The sequence below is a fragment of the Emydura macquarii genome, unplaced genomic scaffold, assembly GCF_026122565.2.
Source record: "Emydura macquarii macquarii isolate MOO-44397 ecotype Brisbane River unplaced genomic scaffold, CSIRO-AGI_Emac_v2 contig_1253, whole genome shotgun sequence".
NCBI lineage: Eukaryota > Metazoa > Chordata > Testudines > Chelidae > Emydura > Emydura macquarii.
In genome coordinates, this window is record NW_027131390.1 from 29,702,961 (window position 1) to 29,719,637 (window position 16,677).

At 39.8% G+C, this 16,677-nt stretch overlaps 1 protein-coding gene across 1 annotated transcript in view; it reads left to right on the top strand.

Moving 5' to 3' along the window:
• The window catches only part of PCDH11X (protocadherin 11 X-linked), an 887,832-nt gene that overhangs the window by 422,964 nt on the left and 448,191 nt on the right, over positions 1 to 16,677 (top strand). The window contains exon 6 of the mRNA XM_067548389.1: positions 5,114 to 5,185. Coding sequence (XP_067404490.1) covers positions 5,114 to 5,185 — 72 coding nt within the window. The remainder of the gene's footprint in view (positions 1 to 5,113; positions 5,186 to 16,677) is intronic.

Sequence of the window (16,677 nt, forward strand, 5' to 3'; positions counted from 1 at the left end):
AATCAGAACAGCCAAGCCTGTCCCACCAGAAGCAGAAGCGGGGGGACAAGAAGTATAAAGTAAGAGCCCAACAGCTCAGTTGGGCCAGAGCTGCTGGAGGAAAAGGACGTCTCCCTCCTACTGCTGGAACTGGAGCCCAAGTGCTACAGCCTCAAGATCGAGGAGGAGCTGTCAGAGTGACCTGCCACTTGGGATGCGGAGGAGCAGCTGGAGCTGCCGTTAGCCCTCTACCCCGAGGATACCAACAATGACCCCAAAAGCCCTGTACCCTAGGATGAAGTGGTAGGAAGTAGCCCAAGGAAAGCAGATGATAGACTGTGTTGTGGCCTGATACTCACTCAGCGTGCTTCGGATGGGACCTCGCTGACCCAGTGGCCCTACGTTGGGAAGCGGTGGAGTCGGGCAGGCCTGCATCCACCTATCCCTCCTGCTACCCCTCCCAGGCTGTGTCAGCTACCCCATTGTAGACCAGGAGGTCTGCTTGCTCATTAGGGATGTAAAATATCTTTTAACAAAACAGTTGTTTAAATGATTTTAATTATATCATTTAAACGGTTAACCAATATAATATTCTACATACTAAGGGAGTTGCGGGGGTCACCCGGGGGATTGATGGGGGCATCCCAATGTACCTTGGGCCCACCAGTCGCCCCAGCGTGGGCCTCCAGAGCTGAGGTGCTGCCACCCCTTAGATGCATTGATCGCTAATGCCCCCTAGCCCGCAGGAGGAGGCAATAAAGCATCTCCATGCCCTACTCACCCCTCTGACCCATCTGCCCCCAACTATGCTCCTGGCCCTGCCCCAGGACCAGGGACACCCCCATGCCCGCCTGCCCCCCCCCCGACATTTCACCTGGGAGCAACTCAGCTGCTGCTGCCTGGTTTGCTGCTGCTCAACCTTCCGCTGCTACTGGCACCAAACTTAAGCTACTAGGGCTCTCCTCTGCACATGTGCTAGCGCATGTCCCAGCGCCTCCCCCCCCCAATTGTCCCTCCCTGCAACACCACATCCCCACTCACCACCCAAGTGCACAGCCCCTTCCCTCCCATGCAGCGAACAGTTAAATGGAAAGACTAATATTTACCGGTTAATCGTTTAACTGTTTGATATTTTACATCCCTATTGCTCATCCCTGCCCCTGCCTGCGGGGCTGGAGCCATAGACTACTTCTTGCCCTGCCCTGCCTGAGGGCTAGGGCCCCGAAACAGCCAATTCCCCGTTTTTGAGCCTGTCTCTGTAGATGCAGTAGCAAGGCGGGTGTAGCCTTCTTCCCAGACAGACAGGGAGGGATGGCCCTAACCTCCTGCATTGTCCTTGAGGCACTCTAGTCTGGATTCCAATTTCCACTTAGGCTGACTCTTGGTAGCCTGACTGTGACTCTTCTCAGCCTCCTGATTTTCTGATCTCTGCTGAGGTGACACTGTTCAATGTCACAGAAATCCTAAAAGGACTCAGTCTTCCCTTGTGGAGGGTAGAAGGGCCTTCCTCGACTGTGATGCTTCTCTCCATGCTACACTGCAAATCAAAAGTAAAACCAAACCCTTTGTTTCTGAGTCCTGTTTATGTTTGAATCTGGAATGTTGCTAGCCAGTGCTTATGTCCTGGGTCTTATGAAAGCTGGAGAATAGCATCCTGAGCTTTTGCCGCCATTGCTGGCGTAGTCCAGAGCAAGTCTGCTGGATGCTCTGTGTGTTATTTCAGGAGCGCCCCTTCCCTGAAAGGGGTTACATCCACATCAAAGGAAGTTGTAACAAATAAGGCCCATGTGCTCTGTGGCATATGGGACTACTTTTAATTCCATTTCTAACTCTCAGATCCTGACCACTTGTTTCCCTTGGAACTTCTTGGAAGAGAAAGGATGCTAGCCTTGGCTTCCTGTTGTGTGCCCTTTTTAAACAGGTGCCATATTTTTACTTCAGAGGTGGCGGTAGATGAGTACTGGCTGGATTGATGATCGTGTTTCTCTTACTATACCTAGTTTACCAAGGGTGTTTTGAGGGTTGATTTGTTAACGTTTGAAAGCCTCTCAGCAAGGTATAAAGTGTTGGTGTTTGCACGTAATTTTTTCAAACGTTATATGCTCAGTGCTTGATCCAAAGTGGTGCACTGAAGTCAGTGGTAGTCCTTCCAGGGACTTCTATGGGTTTTTGCTGAAGTTCCTCAGTGATTATGAAAAAATGACTATCTTAAAGGGTTTTGCATTGGATAACAATACTGACCAGTTCCTCTTCCTGCTCTCAGTCCCTTTCTCCATTTGTTCCTAAGCATCTTCCTCTTCCCCATCCTACCTCTTTCGGCAGTACTTAGATTACTACCCGTTTTGAGGTTTCCGGAGTCTAGAAAACATTTTTTCCTTATCGGATTTATGGCATTTTCATTTCCGATCATGTCTGTTCTTTTCATACCGTATTGCCAGCTTTTCTTTATGGTATTTGGGCAGTTCTGTTGCCCCTCATGGACAGAAACTGGAAATGGAAAACCATTTATCTAACACTTTCAAATCTCATTAAAAGGCTTTATGGAAGTTGATAGTAAAGATGGACAAAGTGTTTGGAAGGATTCTTATTTTATCCAAACTAATTAGTAAATATTTAAAATATTTGTACAACACCTAACACAATGTGTCTCTGGTATGGTTGGCCTCTACATACTACCCAATAGAAATATTTACCATTATTAATTGCATATGTATGTTTATACTGCTTAAAAGTAGAGTATATTTACCTACACTTGTGTATCTATGAAAAATATAACTCCCCCCCCACCCTCCCACAGAATATAAAACAAATATCCCTGTTTTAGTTGGATTTGATTCACAGTAAATCTGGTATTATCTTTCCTCAGAAAAATTAAATCTATTTATTGTCACATTTAAACACTAATCATGTTCAGTTGTCATCACATCATTGAACACAGCAGATACATTACAGGGATGTGTAATTGTACAATTTTAAAACAAGATGTTCCCGCATACATGCGGCCATTGTGTAACCTACCAAAACTAAATCCTCTGTTTATTTCAATGCTCATTTGAACTCAACACTCTCAGTGACCCATTAAAAAATGAAGACAGCTGAGGTAACCTACAAACTGTATTTTTGACACCTTTCGTTTTAATCAAATACTTAAAATATATATTATGATAGACAGTAAATGCAGTAGACGTGTTTTGGCTGATCACATTTTTTTCTGCCTAGGCATTTATACTGCACTTCTCGCCATGATCTGAGGCACTCAGATAAGACACTGTTGTGCTTCATTATGACATGTCATTAGTTTCTCCCATAACATGGCATGTCCGAAGTGTTAACTTTCTGCATCTACCAAAAGGAAGATACTATAATATAACCTGGCCCCCTAATAGTGCCTTTTGTTGGAGGATTGTAGTGAACATCACAAAAGTGTATATTATTCCCATTTTACAGATGGAGAAACTGAGACAAGGAGCAGGTATGTGACTTGTCCATGGCTATATGATGAGTCTACAATAAAACTCAGGTTTCCTGAATTCCAATCCTCTGCTCTAACAGTTGGATCATGCTGCTTCTCTCTTAGGAGTAGTTTATGGGTAATTCATGAACCATCTCTATCTTCAGCAGGACTGCTAAATTTGATTGCTGTCTTGAACAACACTACAGTGTGTAATATTTCTTTAGGGAAGTGCAAAATAGGAAACTTGTACGGAGGAACATATACAGTGAGAAAATGCACAGCATCTATTGATAGAAGGAAGTGTTAATGAAGTGTATATTAGTCTGAATATTGCAATAGCATACTCCTGGGATACTTTTATCAATTATTATTGGTATATCAGTCTCTGTGTGTGGGTAGATAAATCTTCTAGATAAATGGTCAAATAAATATATTTAATGCTTCCAGCCAACATTCAGTTTAGCTCTTCTAGTTTTATTGAAAAATCCTAATCAGTGCCCTTCAGGAAGTCAGATGATGTCTTACTATTTACCAAATCTATTATTCTGCAGTATATAGCAAGACAAAGCTGAAAATAGGTAGTGTCCACTTTTGTGTGAGTGTATTATGCCTACCCAAACATATTATTGGTCTTAAGATAAATAGCAAACATCACGCTTTTCATAACACTAGACTTTAGCAATGACTCTCCGGTGGTTGAAATGGCACATCGTCCCTATACTCATAAAATCCAAAACATTTATGAGCCGAGTTGAGCAATTATGCACATTAGCAAGTTTGCAAGGTGGTTTGGAAATGTAGAGTGATTTAACTTGGGAATATGAAGAGTCAGCAAATATAATTCTTCAAGGACTCCTGTAAGCCATCTGATAGTAAAGACTTTTGATTTGGGGTCAATCTTGCCAGTTCTTTAGAATTCTCAGAGTTGAAGAGTCAATGAGCTATTAAGCGGCACCTCCTTTTAAGCTCCTGTTATAAAGAGCCTTTGCCTTCCTTAAACCTATCAGCCAAGTGCATGAAAGAAACCTCAGTAACAGCTTAAAAAGTAGGTGTTTTGGGGGAACTTCCTGTTTGCTTTTTTGTTTTAATATGCCACACTTAAATTAGTTGCCGTTGCTTTGTGTGTAACAAATGTTCTAGTCATGATATGTCCTTGATTGCCAAAATAAATGAGAGGAAGTATGATCTAGTGGGTAGACACTGAAATCAGGAGTCTGGGTTCTATTCCAGGTTCTGCCACTGGCTTTTTGTGTGGTGATGGGCATGCCACTTTGCTGCCCTGTGCCTCAGTTTCCCCACATGTAAATGCTTTGAGATGTTCAGATGAAAATTGCTGTATCAGAGCTATCTGTTGTTTTAATATCAAATGCTATAAGGTGTGAAAGGGCTTTAAAGAGACAGAAAAAGTGCTGCTGTTCAATTCAACAAAGCACTAGATGCAGTCTTGTTGTGATTCCTCACTACATTACTACAGCATGAAAACTGGGTTATTTACTGAGCCAAAAAAACCCCTGTCCCAGTGACCAATGGGAAAGTGGACGGTTCCATTTGACGTTCATTGGATTGTCTGAATCTTATTCATATGTCTTGTCATTTGTGCCTTCTGATAGAAAATGAGTGGGAACGTGAATATGTTGGCTGAGCAGATAAACTGACACATTTTTTTTCCCCCTTCAAAAGCACACAAAAGAGGTGGGAAGATCCCAGAGCCCTTTGAAGGAGACAAGCCTGGAATCATGGACTCAGCCCCAGGTAAGTAGGAACTACATTACAGATAAGTTTCTCTTTCTCCCTCTCCCCCCCCCCCCCCAATAATATTATAATGTTCATTTCTATGAATTAACAGTATAAGTTTGTCTCCAAAGAAGCGCTGTAATGAGTAACTCTCTGGTCATTAGCATCACATGGCATAAAGTACATTTGTTGTAGGTTCTGCTATGAGAGTCCCATGGTTAATATGGCTGTTAGTACTGTTTTTAGGCTAAGCCCTTTTAAGATCTATTTGTTTTTCTCATTCCCTCCCCTCCCACCCCCAGCATATTTCATATCCTAGAAAAAAATGTAAGGATTTACCTGTATTTTAGCTCATGTCATTCATGGACTTTGTACCTGACACACACATCGTTATAATGGGTGTTGAAATAAGTCAGTGACAAAATAGACATTTAAAATTAAATCAGTATCCAAATGGTGTTTTAGGAAATTATGAACAGCTCATTAACTTCTGGGATAGAATTCTATTTAAGCCTACAGAATGACAGCTTAAAGGGAAGGCTCATGAATTTGACATATTAGATCTTAAGGTCCAACAACTTGACCCACTCAAAAAGATGTGGTGCTTATTCAAATCAGAAGACAGAGATATGGAATGGGAATGGGTATATTGATATGCAGGAACACACAATGCTTTACAGGATGAGAGGATCCTACTTTGGCATATTTACTTTGGCAAATAATTTATTACTAATTTGTATATTAGACTAATTTAGGAATTTAGAGCCATTTCCTTTTTTTGTCTCTTGCATATCTGTCCTGCCTTAATTTATGTATAAATATTGGGGGAGGAGAGGGAAAGAACCAACCCTCTGTAATTACAGTCATTTTATACATCTGATAATTTCTGCTAATAGTTAAGAGTTCTGCCTGATGTTTTACACTGCTAACACTCCTCTCAAGCTAACACTCCTCTCAAGCATTTAAGGGCTTGATTTTAAAAAAACGAACTACAGATTGGAGCCCATGACATTTCACAATCATTTACTGCGAGTGCATGCAGAAAATCCAGCACAGGTAATCACAAATGGAATCGGACACCCACTTGTGTGCTGTCTCTCTCTGATTTGTGTACACTGTTGCAGTAAGTGAATGTTTACATTAGGTATGATGCTAACTCTTCATGCACTTCTGGGCTTGCTCTTTGAAAATCAGCATCTTATTATATGAAGACTTGATTTCAGTCTGATGGCCATGGGATTGAATTACTGCTAATTTTGAAAGATATGCTCTTGAACTGTGCTCGCTTCTACTCAGACGTCCCTGTTGCTAGTAAAATGTGCATGTGAAATAGAAGTAAAAGCTTTGAATCATTAGCTCCCAAAGCACAGGACTCTATCCCTTAATCTAAAAAAGGAATACTTACTAATAGTAAAGATGACATTTATCAGGTGGCAGTTATACACACACCAGCCAGTATGTTGCATTCATTCATGCTGCAAGGAATTTTTTTTAACGTATTATATTTGCCATTCCATAGCCACCTATTTCAGAATAGAAACAAATCTTTACTTAAAATTTGCTTGTGTGACTGAATAGCTTTAAAAATTTAATGTTTTGGACGCTCGTACCTAGCTGTTTAGAAAAAAAATTGTAACCAGATACAATTTTTATGTGTTTTTTGTATGGATGGCAGAAATGTGATCAACAAAATGTAAAATGCTGAAGCCATTATTGCAGCAGAAGATTAAATTAGTTGTTAATTCTTTCTGGATGTAATTCAGGCTACTGTATATCCCTCCTTAGACATTTTATATAAAGTGAGTGAAAATTCATGGTACGGATAAAGGCTGTCTCTTTAATGAGCAACAGGCAAATGATACAAATGATGTCCATAAAGCAAAGTGGTTCCTAACTCTAAAAGGGAGCAGAATATATTTAAAATATAGTGGGAATATATTTAAAATATAAAGAGCAGTTGCTTCTACCTAGAAATATATTCACTTGGGGATGAACTAGCACCCATTTTCTAAGAGGGAGAGTCAATGTTTCTCTTGGAATTCCTAGAAAAATTCATCAAATTACTTGGGCTACTTATTGAGAATTCAAAGTCAGCCACTTAGTAGCAGGTTGCATTTTATCTACAAAAGGAAATAAACTCAACAGCCTGTAGCACATCTTCAGTATTCACGGGGCCGATCTCGTCACATGCACAATCACTGAAGCAAACACTATCACATCTGTGCCCTCCTGTGACAGGAAGTGGATACACAGGCAGATATTGGTGTTTGGACAGTTTTGCATATAGAGTGTAGCTTTAAGACAAAATAAGTGTTCTTGTGGGGGGGGTCGGGTCTTTTTTCCTGGTTCCACTGTGGTTTTGGTTTTCCCCAAACAAATTCCAGCCAGTTATAACAGTTATAAATAGATCAATGAGCCAGTCAGTTTGAAATTCAATTGTCCTCTTCGAGGAAAACTGAAGCCCAGCAAAGCTTTCAGTGACACTACATTGCATGGGTGGGAAAGGGAGTCCTGTCAAAGCCATGGATTTGTGAGTCTGAATGCACAGTCAAAATCCTTTACCTCCACTAAGATTCCTGATTAATTCAAACAGTTATCTGTTGCTCTCACTATTAACCCAATGATTTGAAATTGAACTTTGCTGTCTGGAACATAAACATATGACAACATTAGGGAATTATTATATATCATTCTCTGGTAAATTTTAGACGATGTTTCCAGATGACGAGAGCATCAGGAAAAGAATCCATGATAGTAGCTGCCAAGATGAGCTTGTCATCAGTTTACATGTTGTATTGAAATGTTAAATACTATCTATTGTTGTGGTTACATTTTCTTGCTGCACTGCCTGATTAAACATTTGGCTGATAAACTGTGTCAAGGTTGTTCAGAGCTGCTGCAGTTGCAGTTAAGAATACATGCAAATAGCCTAGATTTCTGGGGTCAGCTAGACACAGGGCAATCTAAAGTCAAACGGAGCTCTGATTATTTTAGCATTGGGTACTCTCATTTATACTGTTTTAAGTCCGTGTCTTAGATTAAGAGATCAAGGGTGTTCAGAGTTGGAGGGAGAATTAACCTAGAGCAAGAAAGAAGAATGTGAAGGGTGAAGATCCAGTTTAATAGGATAAGTAATGGGAACAATGCCTGAAATTGGCTAGGTAAATTCTGCAGCAGTGGGCACCTGCCAGCTTTTGTACTAAGGCCGCTAGGGTAGATCTACCATTGCATCAATTTCAGAAACTTTTTATGCATTATTAAACTTTCCTCTATTCACGCTCCTTGTACACCAAAGGAATTTCAGAGATGGTTGGCAGCATTACATGAGGAGGGAGTGCATGATAGTTGCATCTTTTTATTTATTACTTTGTAAAGCACCTATCCTAATAACCCAAGGCAGCTTTAAAACATAAGCAAAGGCCAAAAATCTGAAGTACAAAGATTTGTCTGTTCAAAGTCCAGGCTAACAAATACAGTATAAAACCACTCTTAACTGACCAACCTGTATCCCTCAACTCATATTGTCAATAAAAACCCAGAAAATGATGACCCTGGAGTTCATCAACATCCCTGTCTCACAAAACACTTTCATAAAAGGACCTTTCTTCAGGAGGGTTAAATGTCCAGTGATTAAAATCTCACTTATAATTATTCCCAACCTAGTGTGTACCTCAGTGTGTGTTCTATAGAGCCAATAGTGCAAGGAATGGGATGTTGGTTATTTATGACCACCTGATGCTGCTGAGAAGCCTGACTGGCAGGTGCAATGAGATGCTCAATAAAATTATTCCTATGTAAGTATTATCCTTTCTGTTTACAAAGCAAAATAAGGAAATTGTGTATTTATTTAGTGAGCAGAATTTTTTAATAGGAAGGGGGAAAAAATCTCACACTCAAACGGCAAGCCTAATTACAAGTGATAGAGTGTAGTATTTTTCTACACAGTATTAAAGAATCGCTTTGTAATCTTGGAACAGTGGATAACAACATCACTAATCCAATATTTTAACAGTAAATACATTTGATGATGGGAATTGCTACACTAATCTTATATCCCGCCACAGTACAGTTAAGAAATCCACAGGGGTTTTACTAATCAGTTTTCATAAAGTAAATCAACTTCTGTAATTCTTATGCACTCTAAATGGCCTGTAGCCGCAGACGGCGCTAGGCACAGAATTTTTGCCCTTTTCGTAAGTGTTTTACACTCTAACCAGAGGCCAAGCCATCCTCTTTCATGTTAAAACCTACAGAGAGGGGCTTTTAGAGGGAAAATCTGAGTATTCATTGAGGGAGATTCTCTCACATTTTGCTATTGGGGGCTGAAGTTGGCCCCTCTTCTCCCGTCCACCATGGTAAAAAGGGGAAATGTTGTGGATGTTGTGAAGCCCCCATTTATGGACAAGTGGGGAGACTTGTTAAGCTTCGTAATTCAGCATACACCAAAAAACTAATAATCTCCCACATTGAAAATGTGACCCCCCAATATTACTGTTAGACCACATATTGGCGGCATTTAGTATTGATGTATCCACTCAGTGGGCCAACATACCATTTCTGTTCACGTAAGAACCTCTTGCTTTGCTCTATATGTGAGTTCACGCCCTGGGCTTGCCAAGTGATGAAACATTAGAGAATGTGGTTCATGAAATTCAGCATGGAACAGTCACGGTTATGCTGCAAAACCATTAAAATTAAAAAAATTAGAACTTGTGTCTGGAAAATGTACTTTCTGTTATAAGGTGTGAAACATAAAATCCAGTATATGTGGAAAACCTCTTGATTAGCGACCTATTCTGAAGACTAGTGGTAATTGTTGTCTTCTGTGGATATGCTAATCTTCTACATTTAGATCCCTTTAATCCACAAAAATGAAGGCATTTTCACAAAGCCTATATGCATATATAATCCTGATGTATCCTGTTTATGCAGTTGGCCACTTGAGCCTTTAAATTTCTAAATTAATGGAAGTCAAACTGAAGGCTGAAGCTCTCTTCTTAACCCATTCTGTTGTGCTTAAGTGTTTTACCCCATAGTGTGTGGGTTTCTCAATCACCCAAAAATATATGTATTAGATCTATCTAGGTTATATGCAGTATTTAGACATTTTGCATATGCAAAATAATGTAGCTGCTGCTTTGAAATACTTACAATGCAGGAGGTGCCTGCGCATTAGCGATGATGATGATGATGATGATGATGTACAGATGATGTGTTTCCTAAGTAGAAATTGAAAGTTAGTGACAATCTTGAGTTCTAAAAACAAGAAAGAGTCTGCTGATGTCTCCATTCCTCCACAGCTTTACCATGTTGCTTTACCAAGATGGTGAAGCTATGAATAAAGAGGGGTAGTAGGTTAAAATGCACTCCACTGAATATAAGGATCAAAGTAAAGTGGCTCACTTTTTGACAAATTGTATCTAATGTTGGATACATGATTCTGAGTACCCAAATTTAGACAACCAGGCTGAGATTTTCCAAGGAGTCTAATGGAATTAGGCACCTAAATCCCCCTGAAATCCAATCAGAGTTGGCACCTAACTATCCAAGTCTCCTTTGGAAATTTCTGTATTAGAGAGACTGATTTCTAGCACACAAAATTAGAGAATAATCTTAAAAATATAGTTCAGTAGCTTTACATAAATGGGAATGAAAACATCTTTATTTTAATGAAAAGCCTAGTAAGAAGAGTACACAGTAAAACTGAGGATAATGGAAACTCTGATAGGCAATTATTCTAATGCTAACGTACATGATTGTGAAATGTGTGTGATGGTTGACCATCCACAAAGGGAGAAACCCATCTTCTTCTTCCAGGTGCCAACTACAATTTCCTTTTTTAATTGCAACTCCAGGTTATAGTAAAGGACCTGTATCAGCTATGTTTAACGCTAATCTTAATATAATAATCTTTTGTCTGACTATGACTATCGATTTGCAGGATGAGTTGGGAGGACATTATTTATTGGCACTGAGAATTAACTATCTCTAGTCTAGAGACTGAAATGATCAGTTTAAAATCTTTAGAACAACAACCAAAATGTTCAGAGTAGTTTTTCAGAGAAATGGAAGCCACTTTGTATTAATATTGACAGTGCATACAATATCACATCATTATATACTGCAGAGGGATGAGGCACTTAATGCCAGTCAATTCTCAATTTGAAAAGGCGAAAGAAATGACTTCTTTGGACAAATGTTCAGAAATAAATAGCACTTACTGATTCGATGTAAAAGGCTATTTAGCAAAAATCAATCAAATAAAATGAATGAATAAATAAAAACACTTGTAGGAGTCATTTTCAGTACTGTAAAATGCAACAGAACTTCCTTAGGTTCATTTCCTAACTTCGTTTGTGTGACATTCCTTTGCATCAGTTACAGGAGATTGTGGTGCCACTTGCCTCATTCTAACTAAAGGGTAGTGGTTGGCAGTTTATTGGGTAACGAATGCTATTAAATATTATCATATGTTGTCATTGGGAGATTTATTTATTGGGAAAAGGGAATTAATTGTCTAGCTTAAACCTTAAAAAGCCAAAAGAATTCAGAGTCAAAACTGAAACTATGCTCCTTGTCCCTAAGTCCTGTAAATGGTATGGTCACTTTAAGTGGAGCCTTGGAATATGATGGTGGAGTATAGATGTTGTACTGTACAATGTGTGCTACATACTGCAATATCTAAGCTTAGTTAACTTGTCTAAAGATGGATTTTCATCTTAACCGTTTTTTTGTCTGTGCTGAATCTAAATTAAAGCCTTTGTAAATAAACACAGTTTTATTTTCAGTAATTAAAATGAAGACCCACGCATGGTAAGAGCATGGCTGCTTAGGTTGCTTGCCCTCCATAATTATTTGTGTGGGTTTTTTTTGTTATTGATCTACTGACAACTGAGAGTACTAGTTCAGGCTTTAGTCTCCAGATAATTATAACTTAAATGAGCTGCATGCATTGATGAGCAACCACTCCAGAAGTACAGCTAGTTGCAACATAAGAGGTTTCTGTGAGACCTTCATATTGCTGTTGCATACAGGCGCTAAAAATTGGCCAATTGAGTGGGTCTCCAGCAGCATCAGCAACAAAGGTTTAAAAAAAAATGAAATCAGGAGTCTTCTGTGAGCACTTAACTCCTTATTGATTTCAGCAGGGGAGGCCATTAAGGAGAAAAAATCCCATTTTCGTTCAAGTTTATCAGTTTCTCAGACCAGCACATAATTATATGATGAAAACTGTCCCATTTCAGCTAAGCCACAATTCTATTATAAGATGTTAAGAGCTAATTAAAATAAATGAGAGTTCCATAGACAAAGATTCCAGTGAGTTTGCCTGTGGCACATCAGCACTGGCAATTACTAGACTTTTTCTCCAATTGTCTTGATACAACGTGTGATATAAATTAAAGCAAAGCATTTTAAAGAGAGGAAGTCCTAAGATTGAGCAGCTGTTCAGTCATTTAATGCATTCCAACGTCTGGGAAAGTCCATTTTGGACTTCTGTACACAATTGTTTGCAGTGTAGTTGTAGCTGTGTTGGGCCCAGGATATTAGAGATGCCAGGTGGGTGAGGTAATATCTTTTATTGGACCAATTTCTGTTGGTGAAATAGACAGACTTTTGAGCTACACAGAGCTCTTCTTCAGGTATCTCTTTTGTACCCAGTGTCCTGTGTAGCTCAGCTGTGTGAAGGAGGGTGTGCCAATGTGACACATTCAGGGTTAACCAAGGTATCTGGGGTGAATCGCTACCACTTACTCACAGTGGGGTGCCCCCAAAGGGAAACTGCCCCCACTCTTACCAGCTGCTTGCAACACAAACACTCAGCTGAGAGCTCTGCGAGCACCACGCTTTCCCTGTGCAGACTAGAAATTAGCACACAACACTGCATTGCATGGAAGTACCCAGTCCCTTATCTTCTGGACACCTGCCATGTACACCAACCTGCTGCCTCTGTGGAAGCTGTGCAACTCAGTTTACTGGATTCATCTCAGTTCAGCACTCCTTTTAACAAGGCATTTAGATGTGTCTATAGTGAAACCAAATTTAAATTTATTTAGCAGAACTTGAAATAAAGATTTGAATAAAAGCAAGTATAAGGATTTGGAAACATAAGGTTACAGATTTAAAAAAAAATAAAATACAATTTAAGCCTATACTTATTAACACATTACTTTCCTATCTAATGAGCTATTTCTCACCCAGTGGTCAGTCCTTACAGTGCTTGTCCAGTCGAGAAACCAGGGACTCTCATGAAACACTCCTGGCTGTAACGTATAACATCTTGTGCCCTTTCTTCTTTTCTGGTGCCGTTACAGACTGTTGTCTCTTAACCTGGACGGTCCCATGTTCAGAGACTTCTGTTGGGGTTCTTTTGTATTTGTAAATGCTCAAGCGTGTGTCTTGTCCAGACAGTAAACTCTGAACTTGGGCTAGCTCCACAGTTGTGGATTGTTCTCAGTGCGATTGAGTCAACTCTGAGACTCCCAAACCTCAGGTGTGTTTCACTTCCAGCAGTTTTGGAACACAGTATCCTATGTGTTGCATAACTCAAACATTGTTTCCCATTCAAACATCTCACAGTAATCATGACAATCAGCTAGTTCTTAGCTTTTGACAGAGACCATGCATGGCCCCTTTTTGATGAAATATTGAGAAGACGGTTGGACATAAGGTAATACAACTGCCTGGGCAGGTCTGTGTCACAGTTCGTTTTAGGTTTCTATCTCAATAGACAGCCACTTGTACATGGCTCTATGTCAAATTGTTCCATTTACTTTCAATACCCAAATGTCATAGCTACCAAGTGTGGAAAATTGGAAGAGACTAGAGGTTTTTGTCACCCACCCCTTTAAGTAGTTTGTTTTTTAAATACATTTTCTTTATTCTGACTTTGAATACAATCCCTTGCCATACAAGCTGCTGTCTGCTAAATCACATTGGTGCATGCTGCTGTGCCTTTTCCTTTTCTTCCTCACTTTGCATCTAATATGTTGTTACTTTTACAGCAGCGTAAATGGAGAAAGGGCTGCTAGCTGTAGAAGAACTGCCCAGCAATGAGAGCACTGCCTGGGATATTCCTGGTCTGGCCAGAAGCCTCATGGTTCATTCAGAAAGGGCATAAACAGACAGTCTGAAAATGTGTTCCATCAACATACTAGATGTAATAGGGAAGCATGATGGTATCCTGAGCATATTGACTTGAGAAAAATTCAGTGTTCTACGGTCTGGTCAGTGTTGAGCCAGATTACTATAGGCATTTAGGCACCTAAAGGTTCAGATAGATGTCCAGTGGTATTTTCAAAGGCACCAAGGTTCCTAACTCGCATTGATTTCACTGGCCTGTTGTGATTTACCTACACCTTAACAGTGTGTTTTAATTTCTTACACGACAAAATGCTTACTCTCTGCCTAGGTACTCACAATGGATCCCATCACTGCTTCTCACAAATATTTTCAAATTTATTCTGACAGCAGCCCTATTTGGTAGAGAAGCATTAACAATCCCATTATGTGACAGACGGGAAGCTGTGGCACAAAGACTTTAATTCAGCTGCACAAAACCATCTGCCCTTACTAACTGGGGCCATGTTTATGCTGCAGTTTGAGGGGTGATTGTAGCTTATGTAGTTTGGCTAGCACGACTAAGAATAGCAGTGAAGATGTGGTCACGTGGGCTGTACAAACACGCCTAGAAATCTAGGTATGTACTCGTGTTCCTAGCTGGCATCACACCACTCTGTCTTCACTGCTATTTTTAGCTGTGCTAGCTAGAGTAAAGCTAGTGCAGGAAGCACTAGCTGCAGTCACACTTCTAATTAGGTTGTAGACATACCTATGAGTTATGCTCAGAATGCACAAGTTTTAAAATAGTGAATATAAAAGTAATTGTAATTGACATCTGTGTTGTTTGCCATTGTCCAGTTTGATGTTAAAGAGCTGTTAAATGTAATATCTAGAGTAAAATTATGAAAACTTTATGTGCATGGGAAAGTCACACATAGGATGCTGAATAAACCAGCTGAAGTATCTGTACATATCAGGATATGGGGGATAGTCGGTTTCAGAAAATGTGAGCAAAATTAATGTTTTCAGACCTCATTATTTGGAAGCTGCAAAACAATATCTGTCTTCTGGGTGGAATGACTCTGAGAGAAGATTGCCTCAGTCAGAGGAATAGGGGAAGTTCAGAAATGTTTGTCTTTGAAAGGATTAGCAAAATTTAGTACTATTTCTGTCTGTCTTGATACATATGTGGTTCCAATCACCATGCTGTCTGAGTGCCTCATCATCTTTAATGTATTTATCCTCACAACTTCCCTGCAAGGTGTATTTATCCTTTACTATACAGATAGGGAACTGAGGCAAATAGAGGCGAATAACTTGCCCAAGGACACACGGGTGGTCTGTGGCAAAGCAGGGAATCGAACCTAGCTCTTCTGAGTCCTAGGCTCATGTACTAATGCTGGACCATTCTTCCTCTGTTCAGTCAATTGGGGTTTTTTTTGGCTTCCCTGTCCTGCTTTCACAATTCATGATGCTTGTGAACAATTCTACCTCTCCTGTCCAGATTTTTTGCACAGTTTGATTGCATTAGGTCTAAAATAACAATAGTAATCCTGCTATATCATGCCCACCTATTCAACTTGCCTATTAAATCATTTCTAGGTGGAGAGGCAGTGTGAAATAGTAAGTAAAACTGTTATAGCACATTGTCACTGAGTTTTACAGCTGCTCAGCGGAGCCACCTCAGTACTTCTCACAGGTATGGTGCTTGTAAAACAAGGGGCATGGAGTGGATCAAAATACCAAAAGTATGCATTTGCCTTCAAGTCCTCAGGAGCCAGTTACATGACCTTTACTTGCCAAGATGGTGAATACAATTAGCTACACCACAATATTGTAACAAGAAGAAAAGTATAGTAAGGCTCTGAATTGTTCATTTCAGCCAGTAGTATGTAAACTGTTCATAATGGACATGGTCCTGCTACAGTAACACCAATGAGAGCTTTGATATTGACCCCAGTGGAAGTAGAATCAAACCAAATATTTATTAGCCATTGAATATGAAGGGTTCACAAGTACAGCGTTAATAACTAGCAATCATTCACAAATGAGGCCAGGATGTGACCCCCACCATACTGAACAATCAATGTCATAAATCTGTTTGGTCTCCGGGCACTATGGTGTGAAAGTCATTGTCTTAGTTCAGTGAATGATGAGTTTGGGTTCTTCGCTCATCTGTTGAGTTGGATGACTTTTGGCAAAGACCATCAAGTCCCATCTTTGACACTATCTCCCGTGGTGGCCTGAGCCACATTACTTAATCTCTTTATCGATTTCTCACCTGGAAAATTGGATATCTTAAAGATTAATTACAAGCTGTAAATTGGCTAATGCATGTTAGGTGTCTTGAAGCTGAAGTGGACAATATACATATTAAATAAGACCTTTAATGAAAAATTCAAGGACACTGCCAAATTTGTTTTTAAAAGATCCAAATGTTTTTGTTAAAA